This window comes from Aquarana catesbeiana, linkage group LG04 (assembly GCF_042186555.1).
Source record: "Aquarana catesbeiana isolate 2022-GZ linkage group LG04, ASM4218655v1, whole genome shotgun sequence".
Lineage (NCBI taxonomy): Eukaryota > Metazoa > Chordata > Amphibia > Anura > Ranidae > Aquarana > Aquarana catesbeiana.
The window spans coordinates 345,148,969-345,164,393 of record NC_133327.1 but is presented as its reverse complement, the minus strand read 5'-3'; the positions used below and the strand labels follow the sequence as shown (position 1 = coordinate 345,164,393).

The 15,425-nt window shown below is 43.1% G+C and overlaps 1 protein-coding gene across 1 annotated transcript in view; it reads right to left on the bottom strand.

Annotated features, from left to right (window-relative positions):
* UFL1 (UFM1 specific ligase 1) overlaps positions 1-15,425 on the bottom strand; it is a 121,193-nt gene that overhangs the window by 30,826 nt on the left and 74,942 nt on the right. The window contains exons 12-13 of the mRNA XM_073626964.1: positions 12,296-12,418; positions 1,943-2,063 (exon numbers count right to left, since the gene is read on the bottom strand). Of these exons, the coding sequence (XP_073483065.1) occupies positions 1,943-2,063; positions 12,296-12,418 (244 nt within the window). The remainder of the gene's footprint in view (positions 1-1,942; positions 2,064-12,295; positions 12,419-15,425) is intronic.

Below are 15,425 nucleotides of genomic sequence, written 5' to 3'. Positions count from 1 at the left end.
TTTTATTAGACCAATCCAAAGTGGCAGGTAATTTTGAAGTGGAAGGAAAATGATACATGGTTTTCAAATTGTTTTACAAATAAATATGTGAGGTGTGCATTTGTATTCAGCTCTCTTTACTCTGATAACCCCTAACTAAAGTCAAGTGGAGCCAATTGCCTTCAGAAGTCACCTAATTAGTAAACAGAGTCCACCTGTGTGTAATTTAATCTCTGTATTAATACAGCTGTTCTGTGAAGCCCTCAGAGGTTTGTTAGAGAACCTTAGTGAACAAACAGCATCATGAAGGCCAAGGAACTCACCAGACAGGTCAGGGATAAAGTTGTGGAGAAGTTTACAGCAGGATTAGGTTATAAAAAAAATCCCAAGCTTTGGACGTCTCACAGAGCACTGTTCAATCCATCATCCGAAAATGGAAAGAGTATGGCACAACTGGAAACCTAAGCAGCCAAGAGGCACATGGTAACTCTGGAGGAGCTGCAGTGATCCACAGCTCAGATGGGAGAATCTGTCCACAGGACAACTATTAGTCGTGTACTTCACAAATCTTTATGGAAGAGTGGCAAAAAGAGAGCCATTGTTGAAAGCCATAAAAAGTCCCATTTGCAGTTTGCAAAAAGCCATGTGGGGGACACAGCAAACAAGTGGAAGAAGGTGCTCTGGTCAGATGAGACCAAAATGTAACTTTTTGGCCTAAAAGCAAAATGCTATCTGTGGCAGAAAACTCATGTTAGAATAGACCTGTTCACAGTTTGCTCCCCTAGGGGTGAATAAGTTTATTCTTGGAGGTTTACTAGCTAGAAACTGAATTTAAAGATATGAATTTGAAGGATTATTTATGATTATTATACCGACTTAATGTATTTATCAAAAATGCATTCGCTATACTATGTAACTGTAATGGTGTGAATCCTGTTATACTTTTCTTAATGTCCTTATTTGTAATTTTATGTTCTGATAAATAAATAAAAAATTGATTGCTAAAAAAAAAAAAAAAAAAAAAAAAAAAAAGAAAACTAACACTGCACATCACCCTGAACACACCATCCCCACCGTGAAACATGGTGGTGGCAGCATCATGTTGTGGGGATGCTTCTCATCAGCTGGGACAGGGAAGCTGGTCAGAGTTGATGGGAAGATGGATGAAGTCAGCAAAAGAACAGACAGGCTTCCTTCTGAGCTCTCCCCCCTCCTCCGTCCTGACACAAATCTCATATTTCGGGAAAACTTGTTAGAAACGACTCATGCTGATAACAGAAGAACAAAGCACCAGACAGAAATGACACTCAGAGGAGAAAGATAAGTAAACACTACAGATACATGTGCTTTGCTCAGATTCCATGACTGAGGTTTACAACCACTTTAATGTAAAAAACAATTCATGTGCTGCTCCCCCTGAATACTTAAATGAGCCGATCGCAATCCAACACTGTTTTCTCTCTCATAGGCTCAGAGACAGCAGCTGGAGCCATTAACTCCTGCTGCTGTCAGTCAAAGCCAGTGAACAGAGTGGGGGGGGGGGGGGGGCGCGCCACACTTGTGCGTGTCTGTGGACACACAAAGACAACTCAGTATCGAGCACACAAGTGCTTGCTATGGGGGCAGACATTGAAGAGCAGGAGCGGAGAGCACTGGTGGGGGACCCCAGAAGAGGAGGACCAGGGCTGCTCAGAGCGGGTAAGTATAACATGTTTGTTATTTAAAATAAAAACACACAAAAAAATAAATGAACATTTACACTTATTTTAAGACACCGTAAATTAAAACCCATGATGGATAGATTATAAAAAAAACATTATTATACACAAAGTGACTTTTTCTGCTCAAGGCCAATAACGGCAGCCATCTAGCTGGGCCACACAGATGTAAACTATCTTGTGTACTTTAAAGCTGATGCAGCTAATGAGGAGAAATGGGAAAGGAATTGCTTTATAAAACTAACCTTATTAGGTTTTCAGACAGTTCAACAAGCAACTCATCGGGAGAATCTGCAACATGTTTTCTTAAAACATCTTGAATTTCTTCTAAGGACAGAAATGGGATCTCTCGGTCCTTTGGTTTATCTGATGTGGAGGAAAAGTACATCGTCATTAAACAATACCAGAGCAGCACGACCGCTATTTGTCAAATTTATTATACCTAAAGGGAGGCACTCATTTTAGCTGTGTGGATAAATTAGAAGACAAAACTTCATGTCTGAACATTTGTTAAAAATGTCTGAAACACTGCTGTGGTTTCTTCTTTTTATTAAATGGTCATAAGGCTTTACTAAACATAGTTAACCACAGAAAACGAAAACATTAAAACAAACTTTAGCCAACATATTCCCCTTTTGTGGAATACAAGAATACATTGAGCTGAGCATTAAAGTTGTATTATAGAACTCTAGATCAAAGAGACTGTAACTAATGCAATGAAAGTTGAACAAATGAAATTAAAGCAGCTGATACAAGCAGTCTCCAATCTAGCTGGTTCAAGGTCCACCCCAGCTTGTAACTGGACAATTAAAGTAGTATGGCCCTACTTCTCTTGTGGTTCACAGGAGTACACTTAGTTCTGTACTACTGTGACCTAGATATCACAAAGCCGGTCCAGGCTCTGCAGGGCTCCCGACAATGTTGGATCTACCCAGATACCTGATCGACAGCTCCTGCCCCATCCACAGCTTAGTTCGCCAGTGAGCAATGGGGGGCAGAGCACAGAATGGTGATGCACAGTCACCGCTCTGTGCTCAGAGCAGACTTGAAAAATGAGCAATTAGCTGTCTTTGATCACTAATTTCTCAGTGTAGAGGGGGCGGGGGCCAGATGCAGCATTGGATCAATGCTACATCTACCTATGCGAGTATGAATGTTTTTTTTTTTTTTTTATTCCACACTTCTCTTTAACCACTTTCCGCCCGGCCTATAGCAGAATGATGAACCACCGAGCAGTGGTTCAGTTATCCTGGCTGGGCGTCATATGACGTCCAGCAGGATAACATGCTGGCGCGTGGCGATCAGTGGTGCTGTGAGTCACTCTGACACACCGCATCTCCGATCATGGTAAGGAACCTTTGACGGAGGCTCCTTACCACGTGATCAGCTGTGACCAATCACAGCTGATCACCGTGTGAACCACGAAGTGCTGATGTCCTGTCGAGAACTGTCCCCCATCGGATAGTGTCCGCCCTGTACTGCGCAGGTGCAGATCTTGCGCAGTACGGAGGACAAAGGAGACGCCGAAAGTCTCCGAATATAAACAGCTGTTCATGAGCTGTACACGGCGCATGCGCAGTCAACACTACATTGTGCCACACGCTCCTGATGCTCGTACAACTCTGCAAGGGGCGTGTGTAGGGGCGGATTCATACAGAAGACGGCCATGTAGTTTACTGTACATGCTTCTCAATATTACATCCGCTCCTTTGAGAAATCCTTCCCCATGGTTTGAGCTCTGGCCATCTTCTGTATGCATCCGCCCCTACACCCACCCCTTGCAGAGTTGTACGAGCATCGGGAGTGTGTGGCACAATGTAGTGTTAATTGCACATGCGCCGTGTACAGTTGATGAACAGCTGTTCATGTTCAGAGACTTTCAGTGTCTCTGTTGTCCTCCGTACTGCGCAAGCGCTGCGCCTGCGCAGTACAGGGCAGACAGGGGGACCTTTCTCGGCAGAACACTGGTAAATGTCATTCCTCAGTTTGCGCCGACAGGGAGAGACGATCGGCAGCTCTCCCTGTCAGAGGGGGGGGTCTGCGCTGATAATCAGCACACTGATTATCAGCGTAGCTCCCCATGAGAGGTGCCACAACAATACCAGTGCCCATCAGCTGCCAGCTATTGCCCATCAGGAACACCTGTCAGTGCCCATAACAGTGCCAATCAGTAACACATGCCAGTACCTCATCCATCAGTGCCGTCTATTAGTGTCCATCAGCGCCGCCTATCGGTGCCCATCAGTGCTGCATATCAGTGCCGCCTATCAGTGCCCATCAATTCTACATATCAGTGCCGCCTCATCAGAGCCCGTCAGTGAGGGAGAAAAATAGGATTTTTATAACAGCTTACCTGTAAAATCCTTTTCTTTGAAGTACATCACGGGACACAGAGCCATAGTAGTTACTATGTGGGTTATAGGCCACCTTCAGGTGATGGACACTAGCACACCCTAAGACAGGAAGTCCACTCCCTATATAACCCCTCCCAATACTGGGAGTACCTCAGTTTTTGTAGCAAAGCAATACACGTGTATACCAGAAAGGAGGGAGGGACCTCTGTGTCCCGTGATGTACTTCAAAGAAAAGGATTTTACAGGTAAGCTGTTATAAAAATCCTATTTTCTTATCGTACATCACGGGACATAGAGTCATAATAGTTACTATGTGGGATGTCCCATAGTAATGCCAATTGAAGGGAGGCAGACAACAAAAGTAGGGCACCATGAGACCAGAGGACTTATACTACTGCCTGCAGCACACTACGCCCAAAGGCGATATCCTCATGACCTTTTACATCTACTTGATAGAATCTGGTAAATGTATGGACTGAAGACCAAGTTGCGGCCTTGCACATTTGAGCCATGGAGGCTTGGTGATGCACTGCCCAGGAGGTACTAACAGCCCTGGTGGAGTGCGCTTTAAATATGAAAAGGTGGAACTTTCCTCTTTAAACCATAAGCTTGAACAATCACTAGTCAAATCCATTTAGAAACCATTTGTTCCTCTTTTAGGACCTTCAGGCAACACAAACAAAACATCAGTTTTTCGAAACTGAGCAGTCGCCTTCAAGTAGACTTTGACTGCTCTTACCTCATCAAGAGAATGTAGTGACTTTTCTTCTGCAGAACAGGGTTCTGGGGAAAATTAAGGTAGAACAATATCCTGGTTTAAATGAAAACCTGACACTACTTTCGGTAGAAAGTTAGGATGAGGACGCAATACAACCTTATCCTTGTGAATAATTAAATATGGCTCTTTACAAGAAAGAGCAGCCAACTCTGATTCCTATCTTGCAGAAGATATGGCTACCAGAAAAACTAGTTTCCTTGTCAAGAGGACCATGTTGTATTGGCTCAAAAAGCTGTTTCTGTAATGCCGACAGGACTAAAATCAAGTCCCAAGGGTTCAGGGGTGATCTAACCAGAGGATTAAGCCGTGTTACCCCCTGAATAAAGCTACAAACCAAAGAGTGCGAAGCAAATGGTCGTTGAAATAATACCGATAAGGCCAAAACCTGGCCCTTGATAGTACTCAAGGCCAGCTTAATTTCTAATCCCATCTGTAGAAAGTCAAGGATTCTACCTATGACATACTTCCTGGGGTGCCAACCCCTGGATTCACACCAGGAGACACATGCCTTCTAGATTCTATAATATATGACCCTGGAGGCCGGCTTTCTTGCATTTACCAGAGTAGACACCACTGAACCTGACAGCCCACGCTTCTTCAGAATCTGGGTCTCAATAGAAAATGTATTAAATTAATTAAATTATTAAATTTAGCATTTGTAAGGTAGGATGGAATACCAGACCTTGTGAGTGAAGGTCTGGCCATGGGGGTAGGGTCCATGGGCCCCCTACCGCCATCTTTACGATCTCTGCATACCAAGATCTCCTGGGCCACAAGAATCACAGACTTCCCCTTCCTGCTTGATCCTGCAAAGAAGTTGCGGAAGCAGCAGAACAGGAGGGAATGCATAAATTAGTGAGAACTGATTCCACAGGAATACCAAGGCATCTGTTCCGCATGACAGCGGATCCTTTGTTCTTGACACAAAGTTGTTGATCTTTTTGTTGAACCTGGACGCAAACAGATCCACGTCCGGAATTCCCCATTTTTGACATATTGTCAGAAAGATGTCTGGGTGAAGAGACCATTCTCCCGGGAACAACTGCTGGCGACTCAAGTAGTCCGCCTGCCAATTCTCTATTCCTGGAATGAAGACTACTGATAGGCAAGGTATGTTGTTTTCTGCCCAAGTTAGGATATGATTCACCTCTCTCTGGGCTGCATGACTTCTCGTGCCCCCTTGGTGATTGATATAGGCTACTGCTGTGGCATCTGTCAGGATTGGATCCTGACAGAACAATTCCGTAGCCTGAGCGTCTAGGTGTGCTGCCTGAATCTCTAGAACATTGATGGGCAAGGTCATTTCTGATTTTAAAAATAGGTACATGGAGGTAAGCATCCTTGATGTCGATTGACGCTAGCAGTTCACCACCTTGTAGAATGGAAACTACTGATCGGATTGACTCCATGCGAAAAGAGGGGCTATTCAAAAACCGGTTTAGATCTTTGAGATCTAGAATGGGTCTGACATCCCTGTTTGGTTTTGGTACCGTGAAAAGGTTTGAATAAAACCCCAATCCCTGCTCTTCCATGGGGACCACCAATATCACCTTTTGAGACAAAAGATGGTCCAATGCTTGAAAGAGAGACTTCTTTTTCTCTGCATCCCTGGGAACGTTTGATCTGAGAAAACGAGGAGACGGGGACTCTCAGAACTCTAGTTTGTACCCTAGAGTTATTGAGGAAGCCACCCACTTGTCTCGACACTCTTCCTGCCAGACCCTTGAGAACTGCAGAAGGCTTCCCCCCACTCGAGTGAGCAGGGGTGCCCCTTCATAAGGAGGTTTTAGTATTTTGTTTTGTAGGTTTCCTTACCCAGGAACTCTTTTTGAATCTGGGGTTGACCCTGAAGTTTACCTCTTGAACTTGACGGTGGAGGCCTTCGTGACTGCCTGGAGGCTGATGCCCCTGGCACTGGAAAAGAAGCTTGTTTAAAAAAAAAAACGCTTACTCCTTTTCTTAACTGGCAAAAGGGAACTTTTCCCATTAGAAATTCTTTGGATGTATTTATTCAGATCATCCCCAAACAGCCGTTTTACCTCGAAATGGAAAACTAGCCAGGAGCTTTTTGCATGGCGCTTCGGCTGACCAATTTTTCAACCATAGTATTCTATACATATGCACCAGCCCAAGCGTAAGTCGTGAGGCCTGGAGAATAGAATCTCTCAAAGCGTCTACTGCAAAACATAACGCCCCTGGTAGCCCGGCCAAATCTTGGGCCTGCTGATCAGGAATAATCTTGAGCACTTGTTTAAACTGGTCTCTCAAGGATTGACATACACCAATTGCTGCCAGCGCAAGCTGAATCACTGAACCTGCCATAGAAAATTTGTTTTTTTAATAGGAATTCCAACTTCTTATCCGTTGGATCCTTCAGCATTTGAGCATTGTCGGACAGGACAGGTCAAACTTTTATTCACAGAGGATATAGCATCAATTGCTGGCATGCCCCATTTTTTATTAAATTCTTCCTCCAAAGGATAAAGTGTTGAAAACTTTTTCAGAGGAAAAAAATGTTTATCTGGGTGATCCCACTCAGAATACATAAGCTTTCTCAGTAATGAATAGATAGGAAAAGCATGAATAGCTTGGGGAGGCTTTAGCGAACCAAAACAAGAAGTGGGCTCATCAACCAACTCTAATGGTAGCATAAATGTGGAGCAGACCAATTCAGTAAGAGATTGCACCATCAATCTTTCAGATTAGAGTCCTTAAAGACAAGTGCATCCCTGCCCAAATAGCCAATGCTTTGTTAAGACAGGCCACTGTCGGATGCATAGAGGGGGCTACCATCTTATCAAAATGTATCCACGGTCCACAAAAGAACACTTGGGATAGTGGATGCACCAGAAAGGTCTTGGTGGTCTTAGGCGTTCTAAAGGCTGGGGACAGTGCTGGTACAGTATTTGACAGGCTGATTATTTGGCTTCAATGTGCTGCAAATTGCATCGTTAAGAAAGATTGGATTTATGCACTTTTCGAATGTAACATCCATTGGGAAACTGATATTCTTCTGGTGTATATTAGATGGCACTGATTGTCTTATATAGAGCGCTACACGTTTCTGATTCGTTTATCTTTATGTGAGTGAAACACATAATTTGTGCTAACTGGCTCTCTAATTGGGTTAAGGTGGCCGCATGGGAATACTATAATATATACAGTACACTTTATTGTCAAAAGTATTGGGACGCCTGCCTTTACATGCACATGTTTATCATCATGACACATCACAGGAAGCACCCTCATGGCTAACAGAAGACAGAATGTGAAAATGGGATTTTTTTTTTTCTACTTCTACTCACCGTAAAATCCCTTTCTCTGAGTTCATTGACGGACACAGCACTTCTAATGTTGACCTTAGGGTTATATCACCACCTTTAGGAGTAGGACTAGGCAGAAATAACAAAACAAGCACAGCACCGCCTTGGGGCAGTGCCCATTGGTAATAACCCCCCACTTTGCTACAGGCAGTTCAGTTCGTAACAAGCAGTACAAACATAAACAGGAGGGGTGGGTGCTGTATCCGTCAATGAACTAGCAGAAAGGGATTTTACGGCGAGCAGAAAAAAATCCTGTTTTCTCTTTTGTTCATTGACGGACACAGCACTTCTAATCTTGACCTTAGGGACGTCCCAAAGCAGTGCCACAACGAGGGGTGGGAACATAAACCAAAGGATAAAATCAAATAAAAATCAATAGGCCCAGGAAGCAGTAACCGCCCTGGTACAATGTGCCGTGACGGGAAAGGGGGGCACCCGCCCCTTAATGGCATATGCCTGGACAATAATCTGTCTGATTGGAGAAAAGCCAATGTAGCACCAATATTTAAAAAAGGACCAAAATACATCCCTGGGAATTACAGACCAATTAGCCTAATAGTATGCAAGCTCTTGGAGGGGATGATAAGGGACTATATACAAGATTTTAGTAATGAAACTGGGGTCCCCCAGGGGTATGTGCTGGGACCAATCTTATTTAATTGGTTCATAAACGACCTGGTGGATGCGGTAAACAGTTCAAACTCTGTATTAGCGGATGATACTAAGCCAAGCAGGGCAATAACTTCGCCGCAGGATGTGGAAACCTTGCAAGAAGATCTGAACAAATTAATGGGGTGGGCAAATACATGGCAAATGAGGTTTAATGTAGAAAAATGTAAAATAATGCATTTGGGTGGCAAAAATATGAATGCAATCTACTCAGTGGGGGGTCCTAGTAGATGATAGGCTCAGCAATGGCATGCAATGTCAAGCTGCTGCTAACAAAGCAAACAGAATATTGGCATGCATTAAAAAAGGGATTAACTCAAGAGATAAAGCTATAATTCTCCCACTCTGGAAGACTCTGGTTCGGCCTCACCTGGAGTATGCTGTCCAGTTCTGGGCACCAGTCCTCAGGAAGGATGTACTGGAAATGGAGCGAGTACAGGGAGGGGCAACAAAGCTAATAAAGGGGCTATAGGATATTAGTTATGAAAAAAGGTTGCAAGCACTGAACTTATTCTCTCTGGAGAAGAGACGCTTGAGAGGGGATATGATTTCAATTTACAAATACCATACTGGTGACCCCACAATAGGGAGAAAACTTATTTGTGGAAGGGAGTTTAATAAGAAACATGGCCACTCAATAAAATTAGAAGAAAAGAAGTGCAACCTTAAACTGCGTAGAGGGTTATTTACTGTAAGAGCGGCAAGGATGTGGAATTCTCTTTCACAGGTGGCAATTTTGGTGGGGAGCATCGATAGTTTCAAAAAACTAATAGATAAGCACCTGAAAGACCACAACATACAGGGATATACAATGTAATACTGACATATAATCACACACATAGGTTGGACTTGATGGACTTGTGTCTTTTTTCAACCTCATCTACTATGAAACAATGTAATTATGTAACTATGACCTTTAATGGCATCCCAGTCTTAGTCCGTAGGGTTCAATATTGGGTTGGCCCACCCTTTGCAGATATAACAGCTTCAAATATTTTGGGAAAACTGACCACAAGGTTTGGGAGTATGTCTATGGGACTGTTTGACCATTCTATTAGAAGTGCTTTTGTGAAGTCAGGCACTGATGCAGGCCAGTCAAGTTCCTCCACCCCAAACTCGCTAATCCATGTCTTTATGGACCATGCTTTGTGCACTGGTCCAAATCAATCTCAGGGCTTGGGCTTGGCCCTTTAGTTCCAGTGAAGGGAACTCCTAAAGCATCAGCATACCAAGACATTTTGGACAGATTCATGCTCCCAAAATTGTGGGAATAGTTTGGGGATGGCCCCTTCCTGTTCCAACATGACTGCGCACCAGTGCACAAAGCAAGATATGGATGAGCGAGTATGGGGTGGAGGAACTTGAATGGCCTGCACAGAGTCCTGACTTCAACCCGATAGAACACCTCTGGGATGAATTAGAGCAGAGACTTGAGCCAAGCCTTCTCGTTCAAAATCAGTGCCTGACCTCACAAATGCGCTCCTGGAAGAATGCTCAAACATAGACACACGCCTAAACCTTGTGGACAGCCATCTCAGAAGACTTGCAGCTGTTATAGCTCAAAAGGGTGGGCCAACTCAAAATTGAACCCTACAGATAAGGACTGGGAGGTCATTAAAGTTCATGTGCGTGTAAAGGCAGGTGTCCTAATACTTTTGACAATATAGTGTATATTGTTTTAAATATAATGGCAGAAGACTGGTTTGTCCAGAAAGGACTGAAGAGACTTGGCATCAGATAGAGTCTTAGTGGCTGATTGCTCAGAGGCTACTAAAACCAAAAGCAGGTCAGATAAAGAATCTGCGGGGGAATAAGAGGGAGTACTGTATGAATCGAGGCTTAAAAATGGATGTAAACCCAGAATTTTTTAATTAAGGCTTGTACCTTGTACAGTATAGGATTTCATGTCATCTGTGCCCAGTCTTGCCACGAAGCGTTAATCCAGCTCTGAGCAATCCTCTTATCTTTTTTCAGTGAGATAAAAACAGTCAGACAGAAAAATAGATGTTGTTTCTCCCCCTTGCTCTGAGTGACAGGTGATTTACATATCTCATGCAGGAGCCTGAGAGAGACATTCTGTGTACTTCAGATCCCCTCCTCCTTTCTTCTCCAGCTCTCCCAGGATTGGTTGCTCCACACCTCAGCATGATTCGGCATGCTGAAGTCACGTGGTGACTTTCCTGGGTTTTGTCTGGATGTTAGTGATCATGGGGCATAATCCACAAGACTAGCAGAAGTTCAGTGAAATAAATAATCGATGCCTGGCCAAAGGGAGTGTAGAGGTGGGCAGGGAGTCTGCTGACATCACGACTCCACCCACCGAATCTGCAGTTTTTCAGGTCTCATAACAGACAGGGGGGAGACATTTGACAGGTAAGGATACATGCATGAGGCATGTATATTCTTATAGATAACCACTTTGGCAGTAGTTTAGAAAGGATAAGAGTGGGTTTACATCCATTTTAACCTACTTACAAAACCCCTCTGCTAGAGGGGGTTTAGACTGCCTGAAGTGACCAAGTCACTGTAGGTGGGTAGCAGGAATGGAGTTTCATGTGGTTCCTGCAAGCAGAAGCAGCAGTGGGATATGTGCTTCCTCAGTGCGGAAAAGTGTGAAAGAAAGCATGAAGCGTATGACACTCCAGCCAGCGGATGAAGTCAGCACTAACCTCTTTAGTGATCAAGTTAATAAATAGAAGGTTTTTTTGAAAGGTGGCAGGTTGTCCAATAACCAGGTGGCTCCTGGTACTCAGCCTGATCGGCCTCACAAAGTCAGCCTTCAGAGACAGGGCACTGCTAAAGCAATGCCAGTACCTTGGACCTGGAAAGCACTTGGCGGCTAACCTGTTACCAGAATGGAGTCTGGAAAGCATCTTAAGAGGAGCCAAGTGCCCAAAGGTCACTTGCAGGCTATTTCCGCAATGTCCAGCGCAGCAGGGTCTGGTTATGGCTCTTAAAAGCTAGGCTGAGAAAAGGCCGATCTGGATAGCTGCCACGTAGAGACTAGCCCCTGCAGTTTTGTACAAAGATCTTGATTGGAGAGAAAAAAAAAGCCAACAAAAAAAATTGGCAAAACTTTTCTCTGCTCAAAAAGAAGATGTCCATCCTCTGTGAGGATACCAGCACAGTGGTACTGTTAGCTCAGTGCTTCCAGCCCCAAAGATTTCCATTGTCAAAGCTATGGTAATTTAATTCAGAAAATAGCACACAGACTTGAAACATTCAGCCAATGGTACTGCAATACTCCAAGTTACCCTTTAAGTCTTCAACATGGGGAATTTCAATTATCTGGGAACTACAATTATGCACAATGTTCAATAGCTAAAATAGAAGACAAATTACAAAAAAAAATCTTAAGCCTAGTTAAAGACCAACATTTGTCTAAACGTAGGTATGTGATATGATTTGAAGGACGTCTATTGCCTAGAAACCATCAGTCACATGCAATTATAAATTATGAGAAGTTCATTATACTTGCGCTTGTAGTATGAGACTCATCATCGCTGTCTTCTTCCTTTCTGGACTTCTTCTTGGTCTTTTTTATTTTTATTTCTCTGGCATTTCCTACACCACCACTCCTAGTGCTTCCACTGCCCTCTGGTGGAGAATATAAGTAGAACATATTTTAATGTAAAAACATAGAATATCTGTTTTTTTTTCCTTTGTACATCCTGCTTTTTAATCCAAATTCAAGTAGGCCTACCGAGACTTAAATATAAAAATCTAAAGCACATATCCAACCTGTTCTTTCAAGAGATACAGTATTTAAAAATGGTCTGTTCCAGTTCTCTTTTAACTTTTCTTTTGTGTCTGATGTATAAAGGAAAATACACACACTATATAACCTCTTCAATGCTGGGGGTACTTGGTGTTTTCAAACATGGTCAGAGTGCTTCCAATGAGCAGGATTTAAAGTTTACCTAGTTCATCAGATAGATGGGAGCTGCCACTGTTATTGCTGAGGGCATCATCCTGATTGTGGCTTCATAACAAAGACAGAGCAAGTATGCAGCATGGGAGTTTAAAATTTTTACAATTTGGGCCCCTTTCGCACAGGCCAGATCTGGTTTTGCTTAACAGGGGATATGTCTGCTGATCCCACGCTGAGCTGAACAGAGCTGCTAGGTGAATTGACAGACACAGCCCGCTCTGCTCTATGGGCAGTCAGATGTAAACTGGTCAGCTGTTAGTTTACACCCGACTGCCCTCCAATCTGATCTGGCCAGATGGAGGGGAGCGAATCCCCCTTCCTTTTGTTTTTACCGGACCGGAGGTAGCCAGGTGTAAATGGACACAACGTTGTTTACATCCGACGGCCCATAGGAGGAGAATCTAGGATCTGATCGGGTCCGCTTGAAAAACAGACAGGCAGACCAGAACGGACGGCCTACGTGAAAAGGGGCCTTACAGGCTACATGCATTAGGTAGACAGCAACAATCTACTCAGCTGGCATAGGCATTGTAAGACATCACTGGCCTGAATCTGAGGTGTCTATATGGAAGATTTTGATGTGCAGGGTGGGTATTAAGGCACTGAACAGAAGGACATAGCTGTCAAGTCAGATCCCTTATAATAAAACATACTAGTTTCAGAGAAGAGTTTTGTTGCCAACAATGGTAATAAAAATATCCTGTAGTGTTGGCTTTTAGGCAGCGCATTTAAAAATTTAAAATGGATGATGAGCTCCCTTTAACAGCTATCAAACATAACATGCATTTTTTTAGGCTTACTATTGAAACTAAAAGAGTGGAAATTTTAAATCATTTCATATCAGAACCACTTAGTTTAATTGCTGCCCTGATTGAAACAGTCTCACGCTGAAATTATTCGAACCTCCCGGAGATATAGTTTCCTGTTTCGATCACACTAGATGATAATAACTGTTCTCCATTAGCATCCAAATTGGGTAGTTTATCTTTAGATTATAATTTATTTCAGGTCAACATGCAGGACATGCACTCCATGAAAAGTAGTTTTGAAAGAAAAGAACAGTGTCATGGACTTCTAAGAAGAACAGAACAGACTGAAGGAATTTAACCATCTCTGAAATGTCACAGAAGTGGTTGCTTGCCAGAAAACAGTTTAGCAACAATTGAAAAGGTTTACAGCAAGGAGACAGCTCCATTTTTTCACTTTTTCGGTTATCTACAGTGCCTTAAAAAAGTATTCACACCCCTTGAAATTTTCCACATTTTGTCATGTTACAACCAAAAACATGAATGTATTTTATTGGGATTTTATGTGATAAACCAACACAAACTAGCACATAATTGTGAAGTGGAAGGAAAATGATAAATGCATTTGTATTCAGCCCCCCTGAGTCAATACTTTGTAGAACCACCTTTCACTGCAATTACAGCTACAAGTCTTTTTGAGGAGGTCATTACCAGCTTTGCACATCTAGAGAGTGACAGTTTTGCCCATTTATCTTTGCAAAATAGCTCAAGTTCTGTCAGATTGGATGGAGAGCGTCTGTGAACAGCAATTTTCAAGTCTTGTCACAGATTCTCAATTGGATTTAGGTCTGGACTTTGACGAGGCGATTCTAACACATGAATATGCTTTGATCTAAACCATTCCATTGTAGCTATGGCTGTATGTTTAGGGTTGTTGTCGTTGTCCTGCTGGAAGAAAAACCTCCGCCCCAGTCTCAAGTCTTTTGCAGACTCTAACAGGATTTCTTCTAAGATTGTGCCCTGTATTTGGCTCCATCCATCTTCCCAACAACTTTGAAGAGCTTCCCTGTTCCTGCTGAAGAAAAGAATCCCCACAACATGATGCTGCCACCACCATGTTTCATGGTGGGAATGGTGTGTTCAGGGTGATGTGCAGTGTTCGTTTTCTGCCACACATAGCGTTTTGCTTTTAGGCCAAAAAGTTCAATTTTGGTCTCATCTGACCAGAGCACCTTCTTCCACATGTTTTCTGTGTCCCCCACATGGCTTTTTGCAAACTGCAAACGGGACTTCTTATGGCTTTCTTTCAACAATAGCTTTCTTTTTGCCACTCTTCTATAAAGACCAGATTTGTGGAGTGCACAATTAATAGTTGTCCTGTGGACAAATTCTCCCACCTGAGCTGTGGATCGCTGCAGAGTCACCATGGGCCTCTTGGCTGCTTCTCTGATTAATGCTTTCCTTTGCTCAGCCAGTCAGTTTAGGTGGACAGCCATGTCTTGGTAGGTTTTGCAGTTGTGCCATACTCTTTCCATTTTCGGATTATGGATTGAACAGGGCTTTGTAAGATGTTCATAGCTTGGGATTTTTTTTATAACCTAACCCTGCTGCTTTAAACTCTTCCACAACTTTATCCCTGACCTATCGGGTGTGTTCCTTAGCCTTCATGATGCTGTTTATTCGCTAAGGTTCTCTAACAAACCTTTTCACAGAAAAGCTGTATTTATACAGAAATTAAATTACACACAGGTGGACTATTTACTATTTAGGTGACTTCTGAAGGCAATTGGTTCCACTAGATTTTAGTCAGGGGTATCAGAGTAAAGGAGGCTGAATACAAATGCATGCCACACTTTACTTCACATATTTATTTGTAAAAAAAATTGAAAACCATTTATCATCTTCCTTCCACTTCACAATTATGTGC